The 24813-nt window shown below is 34.2% G+C and overlaps 3 protein-coding genes across 5 annotated transcripts in view; 2 read left to right on the top strand and 1 right to left on the bottom strand.

Annotated features, from left to right (window-relative positions):
- The first annotated feature begins 176 nt into the window (after positions 1-176).
- LOC113513281 (uncharacterized) lies at positions 177-3523 on the top strand. The gene is made up of 2 exons (XM_026897274.3): positions 177-438; positions 1577-3523. Exons 1-2 carry the CDS (start codon positions 339-341, stop codon positions 1882-1884), a joined length of 408 nt encoding a protein of 135 aa, XP_026753075.1. The 5' UTR covers positions 177-338; the 3' UTR covers positions 1885-3523.
- Positions 3524-4702: 1179 nt separating this feature from the next.
- On the top strand, positions 4703-15063 carry LOC113513283 (RNA-binding protein lark-like). 3 transcript variants are annotated; one of them, XM_052900716.1, is made up of 5 exons: positions 4703-4861; positions 4937-5703; positions 8917-8970; positions 12277-12304; positions 14890-15063. In XM_052900716.1, exons 1-4 carry the CDS (start codon positions 4853-4855, stop codon positions 12278-12280), a joined length of 834 nt encoding a protein of 277 aa, XP_052756676.1. In that variant the 5' UTR covers positions 4703-4852; the 3' UTR covers positions 12281-12304; positions 14890-15063. The 3 variants fall into 3 exon arrangements, with proteins under 3 accessions (XP_052756676.1, XP_026753079.1, XP_026753078.1); XM_026897278.3 differs by lacking the exon at positions 12277-12304; XM_026897277.3 differs by lacking the exons at positions 12277-12304; positions 14890-15063 and adding an exon at positions 12841-13274.
- Positions 15064-15631: 568 nt separating this feature from the next.
- Positions 15632-24813, bottom strand: part of LOC116413042 (tubulin polyglutamylase TTLL5) — a 50811-nt gene continuing 41629 nt past the window's right edge. The window contains exon 17 of the mRNA XM_052900714.1: positions 15632-24654. Within this exon, the coding sequence (XP_052756674.1) occupies positions 24495-24654 (160 nt within the window). The 3' untranslated portion in view covers positions 15632-24494. The remainder of the gene's footprint in view (positions 24655-24813) is intronic.

The raw sequence follows: 24813 nt of genomic DNA, 5'->3' as shown, positions 1-24813 counted from the left end.
CCCATCAACTACGATCAGTTTTACTTGGCCTAGGTAATTATTTCTTATGAAATAAACATCAATTTCTGGCCGCAATATGTAGTTTGCAGTGTCAAGATGCTCGTAAAATGTACATTATATTATTTTGGCAAGTGGCCGTATATTACTTTGCAATATACGCCAAACTAGTATAGGATCCGTGATGGACAAACATTCACTGAGTTGCGACATGAAACTTTTATCTATTAATAGCGGTAGGATTCCCGTTGGGACGCGCTCGAAGTTTGCCATTGACCGCGGTCGCAGCCGTGTCGGTTACTCGTATATTAATAAATAACGTAATAATTTATATTTCGATAATGAGCATAGAGCGACGGATGGGTCCGGCGTCCACGCATGTGAGCAGACGTCTCTTCGCCTTTATAACGATTTTCACAGGCGTTATTTGTATATTTGGAGGTGAGAGTGATAGTGTTCTCATATAAAAACTAACATACATGTTTTCGTGCGTACATAAATCGGATAATGTCAGATATGTCCCACTAAATACATTTTCGACTGTAAAATATATTGTTGTTGAGGGGTGGAATTAATTCTTGTATATTTTTATCAGTTGTTTTATAATTATTATTTATGATTTTTACAATTTTTTAATTGAAATGTGACACAACACTCGAGATATTGGTTTTATTTTTAAGTATTATTTTTACTTAACCACAGAATAGTAACATAAGTAAAGATAGCTGTCAGCATAGAGTATACATTTAATTTTTTTTTTAATTACTCGACTATTTTTAACAATTGTGATAAGGTTCCGAATGCCTCGACGAACTATGTAGAACTGTGTTCAAAGCAACAAAGGCTCGAAGGATCGGAAGGCTAAAATGCAAAAAAGATGAAATGTTTTCGAGTGACTGTTTTACACAGGCAGATGGAAAGACAACCTCAAATGTGTTGAGGTCAATGGACGCAGATAGTTATTGTTTAATTAGTGAAAATGAAATGATACTCTAGGAGGATACCACTGAGCGATGATAGGTGAAGATGAAAGCAGGTCATTTAGTCCATCGTGATGAATTTAAAAATTAACGATGTTTTTTAGGGGGAATTGCGTGGAGGTTGCCCTGATAGGGTGTATTGCTAGCAATGAGGCTGTTAGAAATTACTCATTATCCCTTTTCCCCCTGCAGATAGTTTTGGACCGTTACTTTTGGTAGCCATAGGCTGATGATAGAAGTTGAACAATAATTGTCTAGGCTGAAGTGGTGGTTGTAACTAGGAATATAAGTGAATATTTTGACGTCTTCAGGTTATTAGAGTATTTTTTTACATGAAATACCATGAACATTACTATAACACCTATATCTCCTTGCCGTTTTCGAGGATATTATGTTTTCATCCGTATCAGTCTGTGATTTAAATATAACAACTGAATGTAAAGAAAGCCATCTTGTAACTTTATTCACCACTTTTTTTTTTATTATAATCTAAATACAAACGGGCGGTGGTCTAAACGGATCAAACTTTTTTTTTAATATAATTTTTATAGTCATTGTATTTCTGTAGTTGCATTTTGTACTTTACTAATATATTCCAGGGTATATGCTGGGCCGCATGACGCATCCAGAGCTCAAACACACCAACGATGTAATCTCAACAAATTTGACAATCGCAGCGGACAACCTTTTCAAGCGGGCCAAACGAATATCGCCGAAGGCCATTCACCACAACGATCCAGAAAAAATACAAACAAAACTTTCAAACATATTCAACTGTGGAATGGAGTGTGGGACAATAAATAAATATAATTTAGTAGATTATGTCAAACATTCGATTAATTACGAAGTGTCTATAGTAATTAGGTTAATCAATAACGCGACTTCATATTTGGAATCACTAAGATGATATAAGTAGTGATGCCTAAACAATTCCTATGAAAGCAGAAGAACTTTGTGATAAATTAGGCTAATCAATTCCTATGTCGTTATTATAGAATAACTAATGATAATAATAAGTATATTAATTAGTACTTAGTTTTTTTTTCTTTATACAACTTAGAATGGCAAACAAGCTGACGGCCCACCTGATAAAAAGTGGTAACCGTCGCCTATAGACATGAGCAGTACCATGGACGTAACAGAGTATACTGTTTCGCCCATGATAACCCCCATGCGTTGCCATTCCTGAGGACTCAGGTGTTATTCTTCTGTACCCAGTAAATTCACGCCATATCCCACCCTTCAAACCGAAACACAGCCATGCAAACACAACTGCTTCACGGTTGAAACACGAATACACTCTGGTAATTATTATTAGGAATTTAAGGATAAAATGATTTTATTATTTTTGTAAATTATTTACACAGAACTATATTAACATAATAGATAAATAGTACTTAGAAAGTAATCAAAAATGTAGATATACCTTAGATTACATAGATAGAGAGTCCCCATATAACTTACGCACTTCACTAAAAACTAGTTAACTTTTTTATTCTTGTCTGCGTAAATTGGGATACCAGTATCTACAGTTAATACTATGTGAAAAAAATTATACTATAAGATTATATACAAAAATAAATTAACACAAAATTCTTACCTATATATTTAAAAGAATAAGATAATCAGTGCATAATGATTCTTTATAATGCTTATCTTGAATGAATAATTTTGAAAATGACTACTATTTTAATTAACACATGTTATTTATAAGCAACACGTACATAAGTATATATTATATCAGATACAATAGTTCCAAATTAAAATAATAAAAAAAAAACCTACTTGATCTGAGTCTTTTTTTTAAATTAGTGATAATAGAATGGTTACCCTGTCTGCGTTATTGGTATACGTTGACGGGGCACCAGTGAGGCATGATAGCTGAGGATGAAACTAGGTCAGTTAGCCTATTGTGACGGATCCGACAAGAATTAATCACGATGATTTCCAGGGGGAACCGCGTGGAGGTCGATCTGACAGGGTATATTGCTAGAAATGGGGATTACTGTCCCCGTTACTAACAATCCCTCTCCCTCCGACCTGACCTGGATCAGCCAAATCGCAAATTAGCTGACATTTTTTTAATACTTGATTCTCTAGATCCTCACAATGAGCTAACTGACTTACTTCATCCTTAAATTGGGGGGAAAGAGATTGTTAGTAATGGAGACTGAGAATCCTATTGCTAGCAATATACCCAACCAGGTCGACTTTCTCGCGGTTCTCCCTGAAAATTGTCATGGTTAATTCCTGATGAATTCATCATGATGAGCTAACTGGCCTGTTTTCATTCTCATCTATCACCCTTCACTGGTGCTCCGCCGGCGTATCCCGTTAGCGCAGTCGGGGTTACTATACCATTATCAGCTATTAAAAAAAGGGTTGTAATAGATACTAAGTGTTAAGAATAAATTATCAAATTACCTGTGACAAGTTTATTTCATTTTAGAAACTACTCTATATTTTTCATCTAAAACATTCTGAAGTCTAAAGAAAGACTTCGATCTGTATACGAGTATATAGGTAGTACATACTTTTTTAATGGACCCCCCCCCCATCGTAGTACATACTATTATCTATTACTTATACCGTGGTATGAGATTGCTCTAAGTTTGCCAAGCTTTTTTTTTAAAGCAAGTAATCACTGCGTTATATGTAAAGTGCCTAGTACTTGCTTGTCTTATTTTTTAAAAACTTCAAAATATTTTAAATTCCTTGGTTTAGTTTAATTTTCCCGCCAAGCAGCCGCCATAGAGTAAGTAATCACTTAGTTATAAGAGTTGGCACCGGCCTTATGTCAATAGAATCTAAAAAAAAATATTTATAAAATATAAAAATAAATAAGTTTCAAATTTTACGAAAAACATGGACAAAAAAATAAGTACCTGTTTTGCTTTATTTTACTCTACTATAATGTCGTTCTGTTACATAAAAACTAAAAAAAACTCGTATTCATTTCTAAAGTATATATGTATATAAGGGAAATGATCCTAGAATGACTAAAACTACTGTTTAATAAACTGTATTGTATATGTGTAATAAAAACACTGTATAAATAATAAAATCATTAAATTTATTTAAGGAGCCGTCATTGTTAGATATTGACAAACCAAAGAGAATAAAAAAGTTGTCATTCACAATTACATATATTTTAAAAGACGTTTTAACGAAAAACTAGAATATACAAATATAATTAATTACTTAATTATTTATATCAGTGCTATTTATAAAAATGTACATTTATAAAAATAACGTGAAGCGCTTTTTTTGAAATGTCGCATAACTTTGAATATCATAGTGCCTATACAAGATTGTCGTTACGGAAAAATAGTTTCGTCATGAGTATATATTTTTTTATCAAGTTCCGAAATCAATTGCATCAGTCTTACTAAATAATTTTGAAATAAATTATAAATATACTATGTTGTAAGTATGGGGATGTTGTATTTAGTAAATTTTACCATATACATGAGAATTAATATTATTGTATTAAATTATTAAAGAATCATTTAATACTTTATAATATTGACTGAAATATTTATATAGTGTTAATAAATCAACGTTTCTGAACTGTACTAGGGAGTGAGTTTTGATTTGACTACAACCACAGTTAACCATTGGTTTAAAGATACGCGTCCTTTTTATTTTAGCCAATAGACAACCAGAATTGAAGATACAAATATGTCAAATTGATTAAACAACCAATTAAAGAGTGGAACAGCCGGCTTAAACCCGGCGTCAAGTACCGAATGATTCATTTCTTTCTTCTCCCCGCCATTTTGTAACAAGCAGTCTACAAATTTAATCTCGTGCGTAATATAAAGTTTAGTGAATATTTTGTGAAAAAATAGTGTTTACGATTTATTTTATATACAATGGTCCCGGTGAGTTATTATTAAAACTTTGTTTAGTATCGGTACAACCGCGAAGGCCACTTCTTAACTAAAATCATGTTGCAGCAAACGAAAGTGTTCGTCGGTAGCCTGCCGCAGGGCTCGAAGCCCGAGGATCTTCGCAAGCTCTTCGAACGCTTCGGGATCGTCACAGAATGTGATATCATGAACCGGTGCGGCTTCGTGCACATGCAGACGGAGGAGCAGGCGTCGGCCGCTATCCGTAGCCTCAATAATACCACGTTCAACGGCGCCGTGATCTCGGTGGAGCGGGGCCGCATCAAGGAACGTGGGCAGCGTGGCGGCGGACGCGGCGGGATGCGCGGAGGTATGCGTGGCGGCATGGAGCGGCGCGGCGGCGGGCCCATGCGCGGCGCACGCGACGCGCCCTACATGCGCGAGGCGCGGCCGCTCGGCCACATGCGCGCCGGCGACATGCGCGGCCCGCCGATGCCCGCCATGGGCATGGGCGCGCGCAACGGCATGGGTTATGAGCGTGGACCCGAGCGAGCGCCGGCTGGCTATGACGACCGCTACAACGGCTACGGCGGCGAAGACAGGCGCGGCTTCGCGCTCATGGACGGTCGTGCGCGCGATCCTTACGCAGCTCCGGCGCCGCTGTACCCGGAGGAGCGGCGCGGCTACGGCGTGGAGGAGATCCCCGTGCTGGACAGCTACGAGCGCCGCGCGCCGATGTACGACGACCGTGAGCTGCTGGACCGACGCGCACCCATGCGCGGCGCGCCCATCCCCATGGTGGGCGGCTACGACCGCCCCGCGCCGCGCGCAGCGCCCATGGGCAATGGCGACATGTTCAGCAGGCGCTCCCCCATGTAAGTCGTCTTTGCTACGCTATGCTAAGGACCCGTAACCGTGATGGACTTTGTATATAACAAAATTGTCAGTCAGACATAGCTTTGCATATTATCATATAACCAGTATACTTCATTTGTTCAGTCCCTTTATTAAATAATATTTCATAAGTTATAGTAACTGTTTGTTTAGATGTTGGCTCATTTGCCACCACAATAATATAATGCCCTGTGATTAGGATCTGCATATAAATATACAAAAGAAAATAACTTCTCATAGTATGTCTGTAATACGCACAACTGCCCAAATGAGAGGCTTAGCGTGGAAAAGAGAGTCCAATTTACATTACATTTACTATCATATCTTTCTAACATTATATTGCTTTGTACCTTGAGTTGTACCTTAATATGCCGTACCCTTTGCTTGTCTATTCTTGTCAATGTAGATAGCTAGTTTTGCTCTCAGAGTTTTTTTTTAATGGGTGATAATGTAATAATAACCCCATCTGTGCTATTGGTATACACTGGCGGGGTACCAGTGACGGATGATAGGTAAGATGAAAGCAGGTCAGTTAGCCCATCGTGAAGAATTCCATGAGAAGGAATCATGATGGAACCATGTGCAGGTCAATCTGATTAGTAACATTGCTAGCCATATGTTAAATATGGTAGTATGTAGATGATAGCATTTTTTTTGCCATTCCTATATCATTAGATTTCATTATTTCTTTAAGAGCCTAGTATTTTTTTCATCCCATAGCTACTCACAGATTTATCTCTTATATTTTGCTCCTCGGTAAAGATAACCTGTCCTAGGTAATGTCTTAAACATATTCAAGGTTTTCATAATAGATTTTGATGCTCTTCTGCATGGAATTGGTCATTATTATTATTTATTTTCATTTTATTACCATTCATTTTTAAATTTCATTTGTAGATTTTCATTGTTTAAATCTTGGATTATAATTTTTAAATATTCAAGGTTTCCCTTTTTTTTAATGGGTGAAAATGGCATGGTAATCCCACCTGCGCTATCAGATTACACTGGCAGGTACCAGTAAAGTGATAGATGAGGATGAAAAGGCAGGTCTATTAGCGCATTGTGACAAATTCAATTATAAATTAGTCACGATAGTTTCCAGAGGGAACTGTGTACTGTACTCCCTATCTTGCTATTTTAATAAATGGTTTTTATGATGTTGATGTAAACTGCTGGTATTTCCTGTTGTTTTAGGAACTCCCATATGTATTTGTGTTTTACACTATCAAATGTCTTTGTATAATAAAGGCGAACTTATCTCTACAAGAGATTTCTTCCAGTCAACCTAACACAGTGGCACAAGAAGTAGTGAATGGGCAGTAGTAGTGCTAAACAGAAATTAAAATAAATATTTAGATTTATTTTAATTTCTATTTAGCACTATTTACTTACAGTTATTAAATTTACCTAAAAAAATATATGTATATAAGATGAAAGTTTGTTTTGAAGTGCCAAAGTTAATAGTGACAATATTTGTATCTTAAAATATAAACATATTTGTTGTCATGACTTGTTTTTGAAGATGTTTGCCCAGCAATCAATTAATTATATCTAAATTTATCATAGGCTGTCAGTTTACAGCATTATTTTACACCATGAAGTGTTTATAATCTGATTTTTATACATAATAATAATAATATAAGCCTTTATTCAGACAACATTTTTTTTATAACAACATTATTTATTTAATTGTTGTTGTCTGTTTGCTTATTAGCGAAGGTCTCCTCCAACTGCCTCCAATGGTCTCTATTGCTAGCAATTCTTGTACAAATTCCACCTGCTTCAGCCCTCATGTCATCTACCCATCTTCTATGTGGTCTTCCTCTTCTTTTTTTGTCTTTTGTGTACCAAAACATTATCATTTTACTCCCTGTATGCCCTGCCCGTTTCCATTTAAGTTTTTGAACTGTGACTGTAACATCTTTAGTTTTTATGTGATTTTTATACATTACTGACATATAAATATTCCATAACTGTTCTAGGATAATATTTAACTCTTTTTAAGTTCTTGTTTGGTTTTTGTCTATTTTATAAGATAGTGTTTCGGAACTGATTTTCATAGTTTATGTGGGATATGATAGTGAAATTATAGGGTATAAATGCATATTTTAGTTCTCATAAATATATACATTAGGAGTACTGTGATCTTTTTTTTTTTATACAACTTAGAATGGCAAACAAGCTGACGGCCCACCTGATGGAAAGTGGTAAACGTCGCGTATAGACATGAGCAGTAACATGGACATAACAGAGTATACTGTTTCGCCCATGATACCCCCCGTGCGTTGCTATTCCTGAGGACTCAGATCTCCAACAAATGTACTATGGATCTCCATAGTAATGCTCATGTCTAAAGGTGACTGTTTACACTTTTCATCAGGTAGTTTCTTCATCTTATTTGTCATTCTTAGTTGCATATAAGAAAGGTTATATATTTATTTATTTTATTTATTTATTTAACACTGTATTGCACCAACATAACAGGATTTGTTGAACAATTTTCAATGCGTATAGTGTAGTACAAAAGGTGGTCTTATTGCTAAGCAATCTCTTCCAGACAACCTTTGGGTAAAAGGAATTAAAGCATAAATAGGTAGGTGGCGCGTTAAAAGAAATAGATCTGTAAAAAATAATATTTGTGACAGCATATAATGTATATAATGACAGAATACAATAATATTTAAATATCTACCTTAACATGGCACCCCCACTCCTAACTTTTTCAATGTTTGTGGCCATATACAGACGTGGTGCTCTGTTTATGTTTTTTTTTTTTGATGGGTGAAAATGGCATGGTAACCCCGCCTGCGCTAACGGGATACGCTGGCGGAGCACCAGTGAAGGGTGATAGGTGAGAATGAAAACATGCCAGTTAGCACATCACGATGAATTCTTTAGGAATTAACTATGATAGTTTCCAGGGAGAACCGTGAGGAGGTCAATCTGGTTGGGTATATTGTTACCAATAGGATTCGCAGTCTCCATTACTAACAATCTCTTCCCCCCCCCCCCCTCAATTTGTGTTAGGTAATGTCACCAGTAGTGATTCTACCACAGGAGTATTATAATCCTTGGTCAAAACTTTGCAAATATTTTTACTTACACATTTGTAATTCTTTGGATTTTGGAGGGGCGTGCCATGCTATTATTTCACCTATCTATACAGATAAGTAACAGTGTCCTTTCTCCGACAGGCACAGCGGCTACGACCGGGACCCCTACGCACAGCAGTACGCCCCCATGGGACGGTAAGATCTTAATCTATGCTCTCCAAATTGCGAATGGGGACCAATGCGTAAATAGCCATTTTTATGGAGGAATAAGTGATGGATTCCATTAGTAATTATGTTAAAGTTTAATTAGTTTAATCTTAATTATAATAAACTTTTCTTATCAATTAGGTTTGTTTTTCACTCATGTTAATAGAAGGTTACTAGGAACAAAATTAATTGGTAAGGACCAGTTAATTTTGTTTAACATATACAAGGTTTAGTTGGAAATATATATCAATTTAAAACTCAGTAACAGAATTCATTTAACTGAACACCTTATAATATTTTGTAACTGGCTTCCAAATGTAGTAGGTTGTTAATCCAAAATTTAAGAGTTTTTGTATATGCACTTAATGAAGTAATCCCATATTGGTCCCATATTTATTTTTTGATGTTTGAAGAGAGTTTTTCTCTACAGAGCAAATATTGTTTATCACATAGTAAATTTTTTTTTACAAGCCCATAATTACCCACAAAACCAACGGCATTGCATGTGTGCTTTTAAAAAGGAATATGCTCTTTTCATAATCAACTTGCAAACTGTGTTCTAAATTCAAATATTTTTAATTGAATGTGTCTACCCTGCATATCGTCGTTTATGTGTGTATTTTATATGTTCCAAAATTAAAATAGTGATGGTTGAAGATGCAATATTTATTTGTCAGTTTTCGTACAAATTCTCATAGGATTGATGTAATGTCAAACATTTAAAATTAATTTTGATAGATAGATAACCTTTATTACCAGTATTAAGAAAATAAAAAAAAACAACAAAAAGAAAAAAAAAATAATGTTGCTGGTAATAGGAGCCGCCTCAGCTGTTGCTATATATGTACAGCTCTAGCGAGATGTACCTATATAGCGCCGATTTTCAGGCGGCCCCTTAACTCCTTTACCTTTAGCATGCGTGCGGGTCGCCAATACCTATTTCTCGGATGGGAGACTCAACACGCTTAACAACAAATACATAAAACGTTACAAATAAAACTGAAAAGAACAAACTCTGAACAAATTATCGCACCTCACAATGTCAGCATCGTAAAAAAATAAAAAAAAAAAGATTTTATATCTTCCCTATGTATCTTGGATTAAGTTATTGGGTACATTATCCTGTTACTGGGTTTTAGGTTGATATATATATATATATATATATATATATATATATATATATATATATATATATATATATATATTTTTTTTAACTAACTTTGTATATCTATATTTAATAAAAGTCTTTATACATTTATGTCATTAATAATTTGAGTTTGTGAATATAATTATAAAATTTTTAATATAATCCCTTACAATTGATTGCCAATTTTCATTGAAAAAAAAAAACTCAGTAATTCAGGTCAGACAATGTAATTAACAGACAAACATCCTGTTGTATTGTTAGTAATCATAATATTATATTGTTTTTTATCATTGCTTATTTCATTGTAGACATTGATAATGATTTTTGATAAGGCCTTTTTAAGCTTACACATTCCTATTGTGTGATTTTGATTGAAAATATTAAAATGTGTTTATCAATTTGTGGAAATTTTTTTTAAACGTCTAGAACTGTATAGAGGGAATAAAGAAATACAGTTGCTAATATTGACAATAATTTGAAATTTTAATTTGTTCCAACATATATAATTATTAAGAATACTTTTTTTTTAATTTAATCTTCTATTTTTTTTTTTTGTTTGGAATCATAACGTTTTACTTCCATTAAAATTATTTGTCATCTCATACCATTTTCGACAGAAAATATTGTATTATTTGTTTAGTACAAATAAATGGACAAGTGGCATCAAACTAAATCATATTTTAATAGTATTGTTCCTTGAAAATGAAAGAATAAATTATAGAAGAATAATATTAAATAAAAAGTATATCAAGCATTTGATAGCCTATAATGATTTTCGACTAACTCTCCACCGTTTGAGAACACCGTCAACATATCAAATTAATCCTAGAGACTGCGGTAGGCTCGCGTTCTGTGCGTTAAAATATGTTTAGCCAAATGTTGGCACGTTGTCTGTTACCTTTACTGCAATGACAATAATCAAATGGCTAGGTAGGCTACGGTAACCACTTACCATCAGGTGGGCCGTATGCTTGTTTGCCACCTCAGTGGTATAAAAAATCAATAAATGTCACTGTGGTAATAAACGTGAATATGCCCACAACTTCTCTTATGGGACAGCCATAAATGAAGTTATGGATATTTTTATGTTTTTACTTATAAGTATGATTAGTCAACCGATTCTGATGATCCCTATTGCAGGGAACGTAACACTTGCGTCCTCACATAGCATGGGCCATATTTACAGTGCTTTCCATCTTTTCTAACCCTCTGCTATGTTCCATGAGTACATAAGTGGAAGAGCCTCCGGCACATCATCTCATTGATAAGCAACCAAGACACTCGGCCCCAGACGAGTGGGGAACGACTTCATTCCTATGTCTTCATATTGTCTAAGTCTTGTTTAAACCATCATTTATTACTTTTACTTGTCTTGTGTGTGGAGTAGGCTAAGGTTGTTTTTGAACGATAATAGTCAGTTAGTAGGTGTTCTAAATTATATGGTACATTTTTGATCATCCGATCAGTGAAAATAATCATTATTCAATGACAACTGATATTTCTATATATTTTATATTTATTTTATTGGGGAAATTAATTTAATGGTTAACTATATAAATAGACTTTGTTGCAAACTAACCAGATTCTATATCTTTTGAATGCAGTTTGAAAATATGTAAACATTCATTGCTAAGGATTTTTAACAATTGAAAACTGTATAATTTTTAATTATTTATTTATTATCACACCATATTAGCCGAAATAAATAAGCTGTCAAAAACTTAAGAGGTTTGTCTAGGGTGTCATGTTACTGTGCTTACTACAGAATATATATCTATAGTGTAAGATATATAAAGTTGCATAAACAAGTTTGTACACGGATTTTCTCATTATTTCTAACAATTCTGGTGAACACTCACATATGCAATACAATCGTGGTGTTAAAACAAGTGTTGCGTGTGTTATTATACACGACTGATTAAATTAATACCAAGTATTTGTAGGTTGCTCAAGAAATAATTTACGTTTTGGACAGTGTGATATTTTGTACGAACGTGTGTGTGTGTATATACGAAGATTTAACAAGAGGCTTTTACACATTGGTCCCAAACTAAACATTAGAAGTCAGTAAATGATTTACATAATACATCATACAAATGTTTCGTCCTAATATCAATTTAATACTACAATAAACTTTTGCAATGCAGCTAAAATATTGGACGAATCACAGCTAAGGTATTTCTTATTCTACAAATGTCTCTATCATGCTCCTGTCACATTGTACACTCGATGGGGTGGCTCTTAGTTGATAGTTATGCGACGTTAGTGCCGTTACGGATGGACCGCTGGTGTGGTGGACTGGCTGGACCCGATTGAGCCAAATGCGTGGTTAGTCATGAGTATGTTGCGGTCGTTAGGTCAACTAGACGACTTGAGGCTATGGTTGCCAGTTGCAAATCAGATATCCGGGTGTACCAGCCAGTTTTTCCGGATATTTGTGGCAAGGCCGGATATTAAAAGTAAAAAATAAAAAAGCGCGTAGTCACGCAGAGCTAGGTACAATCACTATTCGCAGAACGGCCTTACGACCTGGGTTTGCATTTATAAAGCCTAGCCATGGCCGATTTTACCGAGACGCTGTCCAGGCACGGACGGCGCGGTGTGGCGACCATGTATGTGCCGTGTACCATAACTATGAACTAAGGGCGCGTCCGCTCGGGTGCGGTGTGCAGGCGTGGTCGCAGCGGCTGAGCGTGTGTGTTTGTATGTAGCGGGGCCGGCGGCGCGGCGCGCGGCGGTAGAGACGGCGGCATGGCGCCGCGCCGCTACTGAGCGGCGGCGTCCGGGCGGCCGGATAACTAGCATAAGTAGCATAAGTCCACGTGAACAAACTGTACAGTCTACCCGAACGGTACACGTATCGAGGCGTCGCGTCGCGTTCGTAAGCGATATGTGAGCGGTGCGGACGACCGCAGTAGGTTGAGATTACACGGTAAGCCGACGTAGATGTAAGGAACCGATTCATCATGTGAAATTAAAAAAATAAATGTAAGTGATTTGTACGGCCGATTTTCATTTTACCTGAACAAGTCGCACGGTATGCGGTCAGCGTATCGCGCCCCGAAACAATGTCGGAATAATTTATTAAGAATCTAGTTTAAGTTGTAAATTGTCATATAGATTAAACTTTCTTATTGGTAGCATCTATTTTTTTTTTAATTTAATAATACCTGTTTCGTACTAAAACATCCGCATTTTGCATGTTCATCCTCGAAGTCCCGAGTCTTTGGCTTGATACTGCTTCAATGGTTGCGGTCCCCTATATATGTATCTATAGCTATTATTTTATTACAGGACTGGCATGTAGATGCTCATCTATTCGTATACCTACCATGGTGTCATGTACCCAATGTTCTGGTCTGTCGACCAGTAGTATCGCTGCAGGTACTGGGGTGCGTTCATATATATATAAATTAATAAATCTATGCCAATGTTCCTCTATTAGAGGCACAGGATGCGTTTTTATGTATTACCTCAGGTCACGTTTATGTTTATTGTATGTCTTGATGTAAAATACAAAATCAATATTGTTTTTCTATTGCTTTGGATCCAAGTAACGCACGCCATGTATTCGTTAGATGCTAGAATACATGGCTGATGAGATGCTAAGAAAGAGGAACTGCTGCTGCGAATCAGGATGTGTGACTGTTGATAAGTCGTTGACGTTTACGAAATAGGTAGGTACAAAATATGCATTATTTCTGTGAAAAAAGAAACAACGAGACTAGCAGGTACGAATGTCTGGTTGTCCGAGTTGTTTAAAGAAGATCGGGATAAGTAATTTCACGTCAAAGTGTACGATTTTAAAATTTCCAATGTAAGCTTTGTACGTCAATGTGGTAGAGCCAAACGGCAGGCAGGCCTCGCCGTACCCTCGCGTAGTCACACGCAGTCCACCAAAGAAATGCACAGCTCCTCTTTTTTATTACTGCGCAAGTTTTATATGACTGGGATAAGAGATTTGTTTCGAAACACGGAACGCACCCCGTACTAGTGCTTGCTGCAATTTTTCTCAATGAACCGAGCCACAAAGATTACAGAGCACACCCACACTGTTACCGTCAATTGGAGGCGACTCGAGCGGCCATTAGGTAGAGAACTGCGGAGCGCAAACGCTAGGCGTCGCGCGCTAGTTCGGCTTGCTCTGTAATCCGCTGTCATTTTAATGTGTACGTTGTCGAGCATCTGCTTTCAAACAAGAAAGTGCGTGCGAGTCGTTTCAGAGGATTAGTTGCGGCTTGACGGCACGCACGAGTTACCGGAGCTGCGTAGTCGATGACGACGTTATAGTTAGGCGACGACGGCAGAAGACAGCAATGCGAAAATTGACAATCGTAAGTACGGCGTAGGAGCGTCACCGTGTTAGCAACACGTACCGGCATGCCCAACCACGAACTGTAACGTCTGTTGTGCACGCTCTTTACGTTAACGTTCAATTTGGTACGAACAAAACGATTGTACGTCAGATTACTGTAGAATGTTCCGAGTAATAACTTGCCGATGTCGGCATGTTTCCACATAAATTACATATGTCTGTTATATCGAGACGTACCTAAATATAAACAAATTCTCGCCACTTTTAAATTCTCAGTAAATTATTGCATTAAAAGCTGACGTTTTCAACATAAATTACATACATATCCTGCAATAATTACCGTTACATGGGTTTGTCCCAGTATGTCTGACACATCCTTGAGTGGTGACCGCGTGTAGGCAAACGAGATGATGAGAAATTATTAACAGTATCTTATGTTTGACAGGACATGGGCCGGTGGCTGAAGAGGAAGCTTGAACAATTCATGAGTAAGAGCAATTGAAAATGGAGCTCGTGGCGTATTTTGAAAACGAGAGAGAATAGCCCTGCATGGCTAAGGAGGAGGAAATATCGTTTTGTAATTTTTTTTCTACACAATAAAACTGTTGTTTCAAGATAATTTTTGTTTATTTTTCTGTTAATATACCCCATCTGTTACACAACTATACCAAAGTGGAAGTTTATTGCCATCTATTTGTTCTGCGGGGCGGTAGCTAAACATAGGCCTAGTGTGGTCTTGTCTGACGGATTGGCAACCGCAGTTAAGCTTCAGTGATGTTTTTAGAGGAATACTGCCACCTCTGGGAATATAGCTATCTCTTATGACACCCACGGAAAAGAAAGAGGTGGCCCATTCTATGCAGGGCATCTATTGCATACGGCAATGGCATGGGTGCCATTGTATTATAATGCAAAGGTAACTCTGATTTAGTCTATAGGCGAAAAAACAACTATTTTCCATGAACTCTTAATAAAAAAAAAGTTACACTTTTTACTTCCTTTTGAATCTTTTCATTGTCTGTTCTCTAAATTAGGAGAATTCTAAAATACTCCGTTTTATACTCTATATTACTAATGGCACAGATACTATTATTAACAATCCTTTACCCCCGTGACTTAGTATTGACAGCCTGTTACCTTAGAAGTGTTTAGGAAAGCTTCATAGATACTCGTAATAATGAAACAACTTTTGGGCCAAATTACGATTTTAATCATAATAAAATACCAACAAATATTTAATTAGCTTATTCAAAATATATTTCACAATATGAGATTAAAACTTTGCTGAGAGAACTTATTAAAACTATCACACTTTGTACTCAAGCAAAGCTTGTTTTCACAAATACAATAATCATGCTGCATCTAAGTATAAGCAGGAGGTATACAGACGTGAACACAGCATCGTGGCGTATGGCACTGGATACCGCAAAAATAAATTCAATCGATCAGGAAAATGTCTAAATACAGTGAACGCTCTATATGAGCAACTCATTTGAACCAATTTCAATAATAAAAAAATGTTATTGAGAAAAGTTGCTTATAGGGGAAAAAGGAGTATAAAAATACTTTACCGTCTGGAAAATATTTTTACTTATTTCTTTTACTAACTAACCTGAGTAGAATAAATTTTTTTTTTTTTTTTTTTTTATACAACTTAGAATGGCAAACAAGCTGACGGCCCACCTGATGGAAAGTGGTGACCGTCGCCTATAGACATGAGCAGTACCATGGACATAACAGAGTATACTGTTTCGCCCATGATACCCCCCATGCGCTGCCATTCCTGAGGACTCAGGTGTTATTCCTCTGTACCCAGTAAATTCACGCCATATCCCACTCTTCAAACCGAAACACAGCCATGCAAACACAACTGCTTCACGGTTGAAACACGAATGGGACAGAGGTACCCAAGCAATCGACTTTTGTACAAAGTCTCCCTCTGGTAAATAAAATATAAAGAATGATGCTTATAGAGAGGTTACTTATAAAGAGCGTTTACAGTACATATAAAAATAAAAAAATGTAACAATGAAAACTAGATGCCTTCTCAAAATAATATAAAAAATATTTTTTTCTAATCAGAGATCAAAATTTCAAGGAATTTTATTAATCACAAAATATCAATTTATATTTTTTTTTTTCTTGTCGCCCAGTCTCCACATATTAGGGCTCTCTCACTAGAATTTAGATTATAAAAATAAAGAAGTGTGCACAACAATGCCAGTATCTATTGCAAGTCCACTGCGCGCTTACATCTAGTAATACTTTAAATAATGAATACAATTATTAATTCGACTTAAATGTATGTCATTTAAATTAACAAATGACAGGCGCTATTTTAATTAAATATATTTGGATGGATTGCAAAGTGAATAAGATATATTTCCAAATGAGTACAAAGAAAAATTTATACACTTAATAGAAAACCATGCTATTAATAAAAAAAAAAAAAAAGAAAACCATAGAGCATAATGTAATTTTTTAAATGTAAAATTACTTTTAAACATTTTAAACTTCGTAAAAAGTAAAGACAACAACCTATAACCAATAATAATTTATAATAAGTGTGCGTACATTTTGTATCAAACAAAAATATTTTAAAATCTACTCGCATTGCGTTATAACAATTTTGGTAAAAAAAAAATTAGATTAACAATTCGAATGAAAACAAAGGTAATGGATAATATATTAGACAATTTATAATAATGTAACAAGAAAAAAGCTTTGGTGCACGTAGCCTACAGGTGTGACCTAACTGGACTAGCATCGGTTCATAGATCACTAACTTACAAAAAAAAAAAACCTAAAATACTTCTGTATTGGTCGCTGACAATTTATCAAAGGATTCCTTGACTATGCTACAGTTTTATATAATATGCAATACAATGAACGCTCTATACAAGCAACTCACTTGAAAATAAAAAAGTTTGTTATTGAGAAAAGTTATAGGAAAAAAAGGAGTATAAAAATACTTAGCGTGTGGAAAATATTTTTACCTATTTATTACACTAACTGAAGCTGAGTAAAATAAATAAAATATAAAGAATGTTGCTTATAGAGAGGTTGCTTATATAGAGCGTTTACTGTATTATTATTTTGCAGTCTGTCTTTATAAAAATGCAATCAAAGATTTTTTACAAAATAAAAATATTTTTACTTACAATACATAGATGCTTAGGTATATTGGGTAGTGTGGCATATTGGGTAAATGAATCTGAATCATTTACGGGGTCGTTTAGTAAAAATATATCGCTTTGCTTTGGTCGTCAATAGAACAGAAAATGAATAATCTTTATGCAAATACACTTGTTTACAAGCACTTTTAAATATTTTTTTTATAATTGTACTGCTGGGTTCAGAATGTTGTTATCTGCTTAGAAGAACCCTGCTTATAAGAAATTCAACATTTACTCTTTTCAAAATATTATGTAAAATTTTACATTTGTATATAAAATTATTTGTATTTTATTCAATTGTATAATTTACATATACTTTTGTTGAAATTAGTAATTTATAAATATATTAAAATGGAAGAGATTGTTTAAACGTACTAATCTCTAAAACTATCAGGCGAATTTGAAAAATCGTTTTTGTATTGGATAACACAATTCTTGAGAAAGATATACTTAGTGTTTTCAACACCATAAGACGACCACGGGCGAAGTTGCGGGATACAGTTAATTTAAAAGTAAGATAGTTAAAAATTAACATTACGTTTCATTCTAGCCATCTATTTATTAGTGCAGTTATTTTGATACAGTTATAGGTACCTATTACCAAAATTATTTACTAAATTTGTCGTTTATAAAAAAAAATATACAAAAGTAAAAAAGAAAAAGTCGCAATGATTCAGTTCACTTAACCATGAATTTTAAAATTGAATGATAAAAAACCATAGACTCGACAGTGGTAAAAAAAAGTATGCATAATTTACATTACATACTTACTAGGAGTACCTAGTACTTACTACTAGTAAATACTAATTTTACTAGTAGTATTTACTAGTTAAAAAATAAACATTAACATACGTTGCCAAATTGATTGTTGTAATGTAAGAAAAAAAAAACTGTATTGTTAAATAAGACATTAAAAAATTTGAAGGAAATTAACTATTACAAGAAATTAGATTATGTCTGTCTCCCATAATAATTGCACATTAGCTCTACATTTATTAGCTTCAATTGAATTTGACATAACAACCATTTTTAAAATTATAAGTAGCTATTTATTAATAAAAATATTTCACACCATGATACTCTGAACTAAGATGATAGTAAAAAAAAAAAAATTAATACCCTAATTTATCTTTACTCTATGCATTTATGAAAAAATGGAGTTTCACTACATTTTTCGTACAATTTTGTAGATTAAATAATCGTATAAATAAAATAAACACTTTTAATTTCTCTGAAAAAAAGACAATTTTACTGGAATAGACTAGGAATTTTTAATTATAAAATTATTTTAAATAACTTATCCTGTAATATTTCAATAAGTACATAAGATATTAGTGCGGCATTAAATGTTAAGGATACATTTTTTTTTTTATATAACACAAGGGGCAAACGAGCATGCGGCTCACCTGATGGTAAGTAACTACCGCCCATGAGCCGCCCATAACTAGAAATGCAATGCAGGTGCGCTGCCGGCCTTTTAAAAATACCCTTTTTTCTTTAAAGTTAATATTAAAAGCTAAACGCAAAAAGGGAGATATTACCTACCTACATTTGGACATTAAATGCACATTTAAATGGAATTAAAGACTTAAACGGTAAAGGTGCGTATTGACCAGAGGCGTATTTGTTCAATATTACAAATATGTAATATTACACGATGATCACGTTCCGGTACTGTAAAGTTTTGTATTGAAGTGTTGTTTTAGTTGTTACCGTTACACGTAAAATCTCTTGGTGAATACGCGCCCAACTCAAAAGCGGCTTAGTGTACGAACAGCAAAAGCTACAAAGCATCCAAAATATATTTATTTTAAAAACCGATTAAACATTGTAATATTGCGTTAAAAAAATTATATTTAATTCTATTTATTTCCGAACACGGTAACATATTAATGGCTCGATACTTATATTTAAAAATCTAGCAATAAAGCACAGAGTACTCGATACGGACAAATCGCATGAACTAGTTTTTTATCAATAAAATTTAGGTAGGATAAGTACATACCTTAAAAACACTAGTTCAGTCTATATACGCTAGTGTGGCGACCTCTAGCACCGCCGCAAACATTGCTTTGATTGATTAATTGAATTACGTTACTTAGAAAAATAAAATATATAATTAATTTTTGTCGATATTTTTCTAATAAATACTTACTTAATTTACTAGGTATGTAACTAAAATCATATAATATGTTACATTAAACGAACATGTTAGTGCATAACATACTTCAGTGATGCAAGTTTTGATCTTGAACATTACATTACATTTTTGAAAAGTAATAATTAACCGGTTCATAAAATTAATAGAAAATAAAAAAAATATATTACCGTGAATACGTTAAGATATTAAGTAACATGATTCTGATGTAACGTAGGCATTTATTACACGACTGTATATGAAGCATAACATATTTGGTACATTACAAGATTATGTCCAGTCTGTACGCACCTTAAACAAAAAAGTGTATAATGACTGGTCATAAACGTTAGAGAAGAACATCTGGTAAACTCCGTTTAATTAGAGAGTAAAAAAATCATTTTTAAATTGTTAATTGTTATATTTCTTTTCTTTTTTTTTTGTATTGTCATGCAAATATGTTTTTTTTTTTTATGTTAATCATCTGCTCTCGTTTATTTGATTAGTTTATTATGGAAACTTCACTGATTTATGTTATGACTGTGTTTACTATTTATATGTTTTTGGTATTATATGTTTCTCTATTAAAGTAAAATAAAATAAAATACATAATGCATACATATAGTGAATGTATTGGTACAATGTGCGGCGGCGCTGCGCCCTAATCCGTCTACATATTTTCGTTTCTCATAGCACCTTAGATTTTATAATTAGCTAGTGTGCAGGTACGTTTAAAATACATCATTCTCTGATCTTTGGTTAAAATTAACTGATGATAAATACTCTAAATTTATTGCTAAATATAGAAGGCGATCTTTAGAGATACGTTTTTTTATCTCTACACGCATAATTGCGATTCGTAATAGGGGCAGTTGTAAAATACCCATAAATAACAGTTAAATAACCAAATATCCCTTCAGTAACTCATTAAATGCTATTATTAAGAGTTACGTGTCCGAGTGCGACGTATAAAATTGGTAATGTGTTTACTGTTACTAGGAGTGAGTGTTAATTATTTGATATAATACGTGTTTTAATGGTTAATTAATGAAAGTAACCATTGACAATTGTTTGGTTAAAATTTATTTTAACCAGGTAACCATTCATAGACAGGATTTGTGTTGTTGCGTCTCTGGAATTTATGTAGATACCTGTACTATTTTATAAATAAAAGGAAATTAGTGTAAATATTTTCTCTCATTTGGATGACATTTTTTTTATACCACAAAGGTGGCAAACATGCATACAGCCCGTCTGATGGTAAACGGTCACTGTAGCCTGTGGACGCGTGCAACACTAGGGGTGTCACGTGCGCGTTGCCGATCCTGAAGATATCTTAATATACCCTTTTTTAAAAATCCCATACAGTATTCTCTAGGCAATTGTATGATTATTAAAAAAATATAATGACTTTTAGATAAATAATAATATGTTACCAATCTTCAAATATACAGTTATGTTTTTATACAGAAAATTGACAGATAGTAAGAAGTTGGAAGCTAAAGAGGTGTGTTTATATCGAAACATTTGGCGTTCCATTGTTTCTGCCTACCCCAATGAGAGACAGGCGTGACAGATATGTATGTATGTAAGAAATTGATAATTAAAAAAATATATATATTCTTGGTTAGCTAGCAAAGTTTTGAGATATCTTAGATTATATAAATAGAGTGTCACCATACAAATGCTTTTAGAAAAACGAGTCAACATTTTCATACAAAATTGCGTGATAAATAGTTATGAGTGATTCCTTTATAACTTATATATTTATTTTGTCTTATAATTTCTGTATCTTTTTAATGCGTAAACACTCATTTTATTTATTAAATACGTCACGATACATTGTGTGCCTAAGTGTACAGAACACTGGTAAAAAACGAGTCAGCTAATTTGATAATTAGCTGACAACATGTTGACCAGTTTCTGAGGCTCGAGGGCTCTATCTATATAATTAAAGTTAGATATTTAAATACTAAAATAAATTACGTGTCTTTACATGAATATCTTACATTACATACTAAATGGGAAATTCTTTAAAAAAGAGAAAAATGTATCAAGCTCGGTTAAATTAGCTAGGTGCATGCTTTCCCATTGTATTGGGTTGGCTGGAAGAGATATCTGCCAGAGATAAGTCCACGCTTGCTCACAATATTTATAAATGTATTGTCTATGAAATTTATAAGTGCAATAAAAGAATATATAATATTCTTGTTTATATTATTTAATAATGGCGGTTGGATATTTTGATGACAGTTAAGATATTAGACTAACTGTCTTAGTCCTTTTTCTTAGATAGGCAACAATATTGCAGACAGTTTCCCGCCATTTTTTTGTTTTATATTTTGACATATATATTTTTTAATTTACACTCCGTTGTGGGCTAAGTTAAATTGTCATCCAATTTATCAATAGACATATTTGTATGTTATTAAAATTTATAATTTTTGTAATGTATCGATATTATATTCAATTTATTTGTATACTTGTTTTTTTTTTTTCATTTAAGAGTTTCCTCCTGTCGGTGCAACTATTTTATCCATTCTCTACCAGCTAGCTCTATTCCAGGTCATATCTTTTACCTCCCTATATGACATGATACCTAGTGTTTCGTTTACCTGTCCCATCTCTTTTGCTCTCTCTATACTACTGCTGATTATAAAATCTCCTTATTTTTTAAAGTTAAAATTCAATTTTAAAATGTTTTATCATGTTGATATTGAAATTTTTTTTTAATAATCCGGCTAACTTTAACTACGTATTTTAAACCGAACGTAATTGTCAGGCAGTGAGTGGAGTTTATAACATTACAATAATAAACAAGCTCTCGCAGTGATAACCGTTGCCTATTAAGTACTTTATACTGTGACACCTTTGCCCATACTTGGTTTTAAGTAATTACATTACTTCCTTCTTTAAGTACATAATAACACGTCATAAGTATATAGGAATTTTGATATATTAATATAATCTATTTCTTTCCACTAGCGACAAAATATTTCAAGTTATTTCAAATTATTACAGGTAATCCGCTTCGTCAAGCGTGATCTGCTAATATACTTTGATGGCTTCACCAAAACATATTTGCAGTTAACCCATCTTTGCATGATTATTTTTATTGGTAAAATAAATCAAGGTGATATTATAATTCATGTTCAAAATTAAAAGAAAAATTGTTAAAAAATAAATTTGACAGATACGGTTTTTTTTCTGCAATGTACATTAAAAAGGTATCGACACACGATCAACTTAAAGTGAACTTGTTCTTTTATATAATTTTTGGGCATTTAATGTTATGATGGAAATTTCCACCATTATGCAAAGAAGGGTTAAATAATTTGATAATTTAAAACACATTTAAAAGTAGAAACCTAAAATTATGTTTAAATTTATTTTCGGGATTTAAAAATGTAATTTCATGTAACAGTGACTTTGTATCTTTTTTTTATGCAACTTAGTATGGCGATCAAGCTGACGGCCCACCTGATGGAAAGTGGTAACCGTCAACTATAGACATGAGCAGTACCATGGACATAACAGAGTATACTGTTTCGCCCATGATACCCCCATGCGCTGCCATTCCTGAGAACTAAGGTAATATTCCTCTGTATCCTGTAAATTCACTGCCATATCCCACCCTTCAAACCGAAACACAGCCATGCAAACACAACTGCTTCACGGTAAACTCTGATTTTATTGTAGGCGTTTCAGCGTAACATTGTGATGTACCATAAATCATGTAATCATAAAAATAAAAATATAATATTTTGCTAATCTAGCGGAAGATGCGCACGCGCAATGCTCACACTAATATAAATGAGTAGTTACTGAGAATAACTTACAGTTTTATGTTTTCCCTCTTAATAAAATAAAAAAATACAACAATACTACATAATTGCGTACTGAACTATGTCATTTCATTTGTGATTTCAAGAAGTATGTAATTGGTACATCGCACAGGGTTTCGTCAGTAAACAGTAGATCTTGGGTCTAATCACGTTGGCCACTCTGACCTGATATAGGAATAAAATGAGTGACGTTTACAATCCCGAAGATGAATTTGAACATGTGTAAAAATTACAAAATTTAGGGTCAGCGCTGGTTAACGGCAGTAAATTTATTACAAGGCACACACAGAAATGTTTTTTATTCATTTGAAAACTGTTTTAATGCAAAATTTTAAGGACCAAAGACAAAGACGTTCCAAATTGAATATTTCACGATATACGGTTGAATACAGAGAATCCGTTTTTACAAATAAATGCTTCTAATGTTATAACTTGTATTCAAGCAAATAAAGTAACTGAAATATATAGATTTTTTTATACAACTTAGAATGGCAAACAAGCTGACGGCCCACCTGATGGAAAGTGGTAACCATCGCCTATAGACATGAGCAGTACCATGCACATAACAGAGTATACTGTTTCGCCCATGATACCCCCCATGCGTTGCCATTCCTGAGTACTTAGGTAATATTTCTCTGTACCCTGTAAATTTACTGCTATATCCCATCCGTCAAACCGAAACACAGTCATGCAAACATAACTGCTTCACGGTAGAAACACGAATGGGACAGAGGTGCCCAAGCAAACGATTTTTGTACAAAGTCTCCCTCTGGTGATATTGCTATATGTTGCCTACCCATATTACTTACGCAATTAAATATTCAAATAATCATACCGTCGGTGTGCGCTAACCCTAAATCAATTAAAACTGTCTAGTTTCTCATTAGGAATGCTAGGATCTCGCATATTTCAGCGCCATGTCGTGGGGCTTCTCCTCTTTAAGCGACTCCTTGAGGACGACGCCCGAGTTGGTGAAGGGCGGAGGTGGAACGTCTTGTTCTGATCCAGTCGGCTCCTCGGACTCGGAGCCGCTTTGGGACTCTGGAACCGGCCTGTGGATAGGTTTTGAAGGTTAATTATTAGTGATTACAGAAAAAAATGGAATACACGCTTATAGAGATAAGGTCGTTTATTGTGTTCTCATTGTGATTATTTCTTGTAATTGTTAATATATTTATAATAAGTTTACTATTGTAATCTTTTGGAGGAAA

The sequence above is a fragment of the Galleria mellonella genome, unplaced genomic scaffold (genome assembly GCF_026898425.1).
Source record: "Galleria mellonella isolate WM207_F2 unplaced genomic scaffold, CSIRO_AGI_GalMel_v1 utg65, whole genome shotgun sequence".
NCBI classification, from domain to species: domain Eukaryota; kingdom Metazoa; phylum Arthropoda; class Insecta; order Lepidoptera; family Pyralidae; genus Galleria; species Galleria mellonella.
This window is presented reverse-complemented; position numbering and strand designations above follow the sequence as displayed.

Bases quoted from the DNA above. Each gene is read 5' to 3' on its own strand.
- LOC113513281 (XM_026897274.3), top strand. From the start codon at position 339: ATGAGCATAGAGCGACGGATGGGTCCGGCGTCCACGCATGTGAGCAGA. The intron at 439-1,576 runs GTGAGAGTGATA...AATATATTCCAG, and splicing joins CGTTATTTGTATATTTGGAG to GGTATATGCTGGGCCGCATG.
- LOC113513283 (XM_026897277.3), top strand. The intron at 5,704-8,916 runs GTAAGTCGTCTT...TTTCTCCGACAG, and splicing joins TTCAGCAGGCGCTCCCCCAT to GCACAGCGGCTACGACCGGG. The intron at 8,971-12,840 runs GTAAGATCTTAA...GTTTGTATGTAG, and splicing joins CAGTACGCCCCCATGGGACG to CGGGGCCGGCGGCGCGGCGC.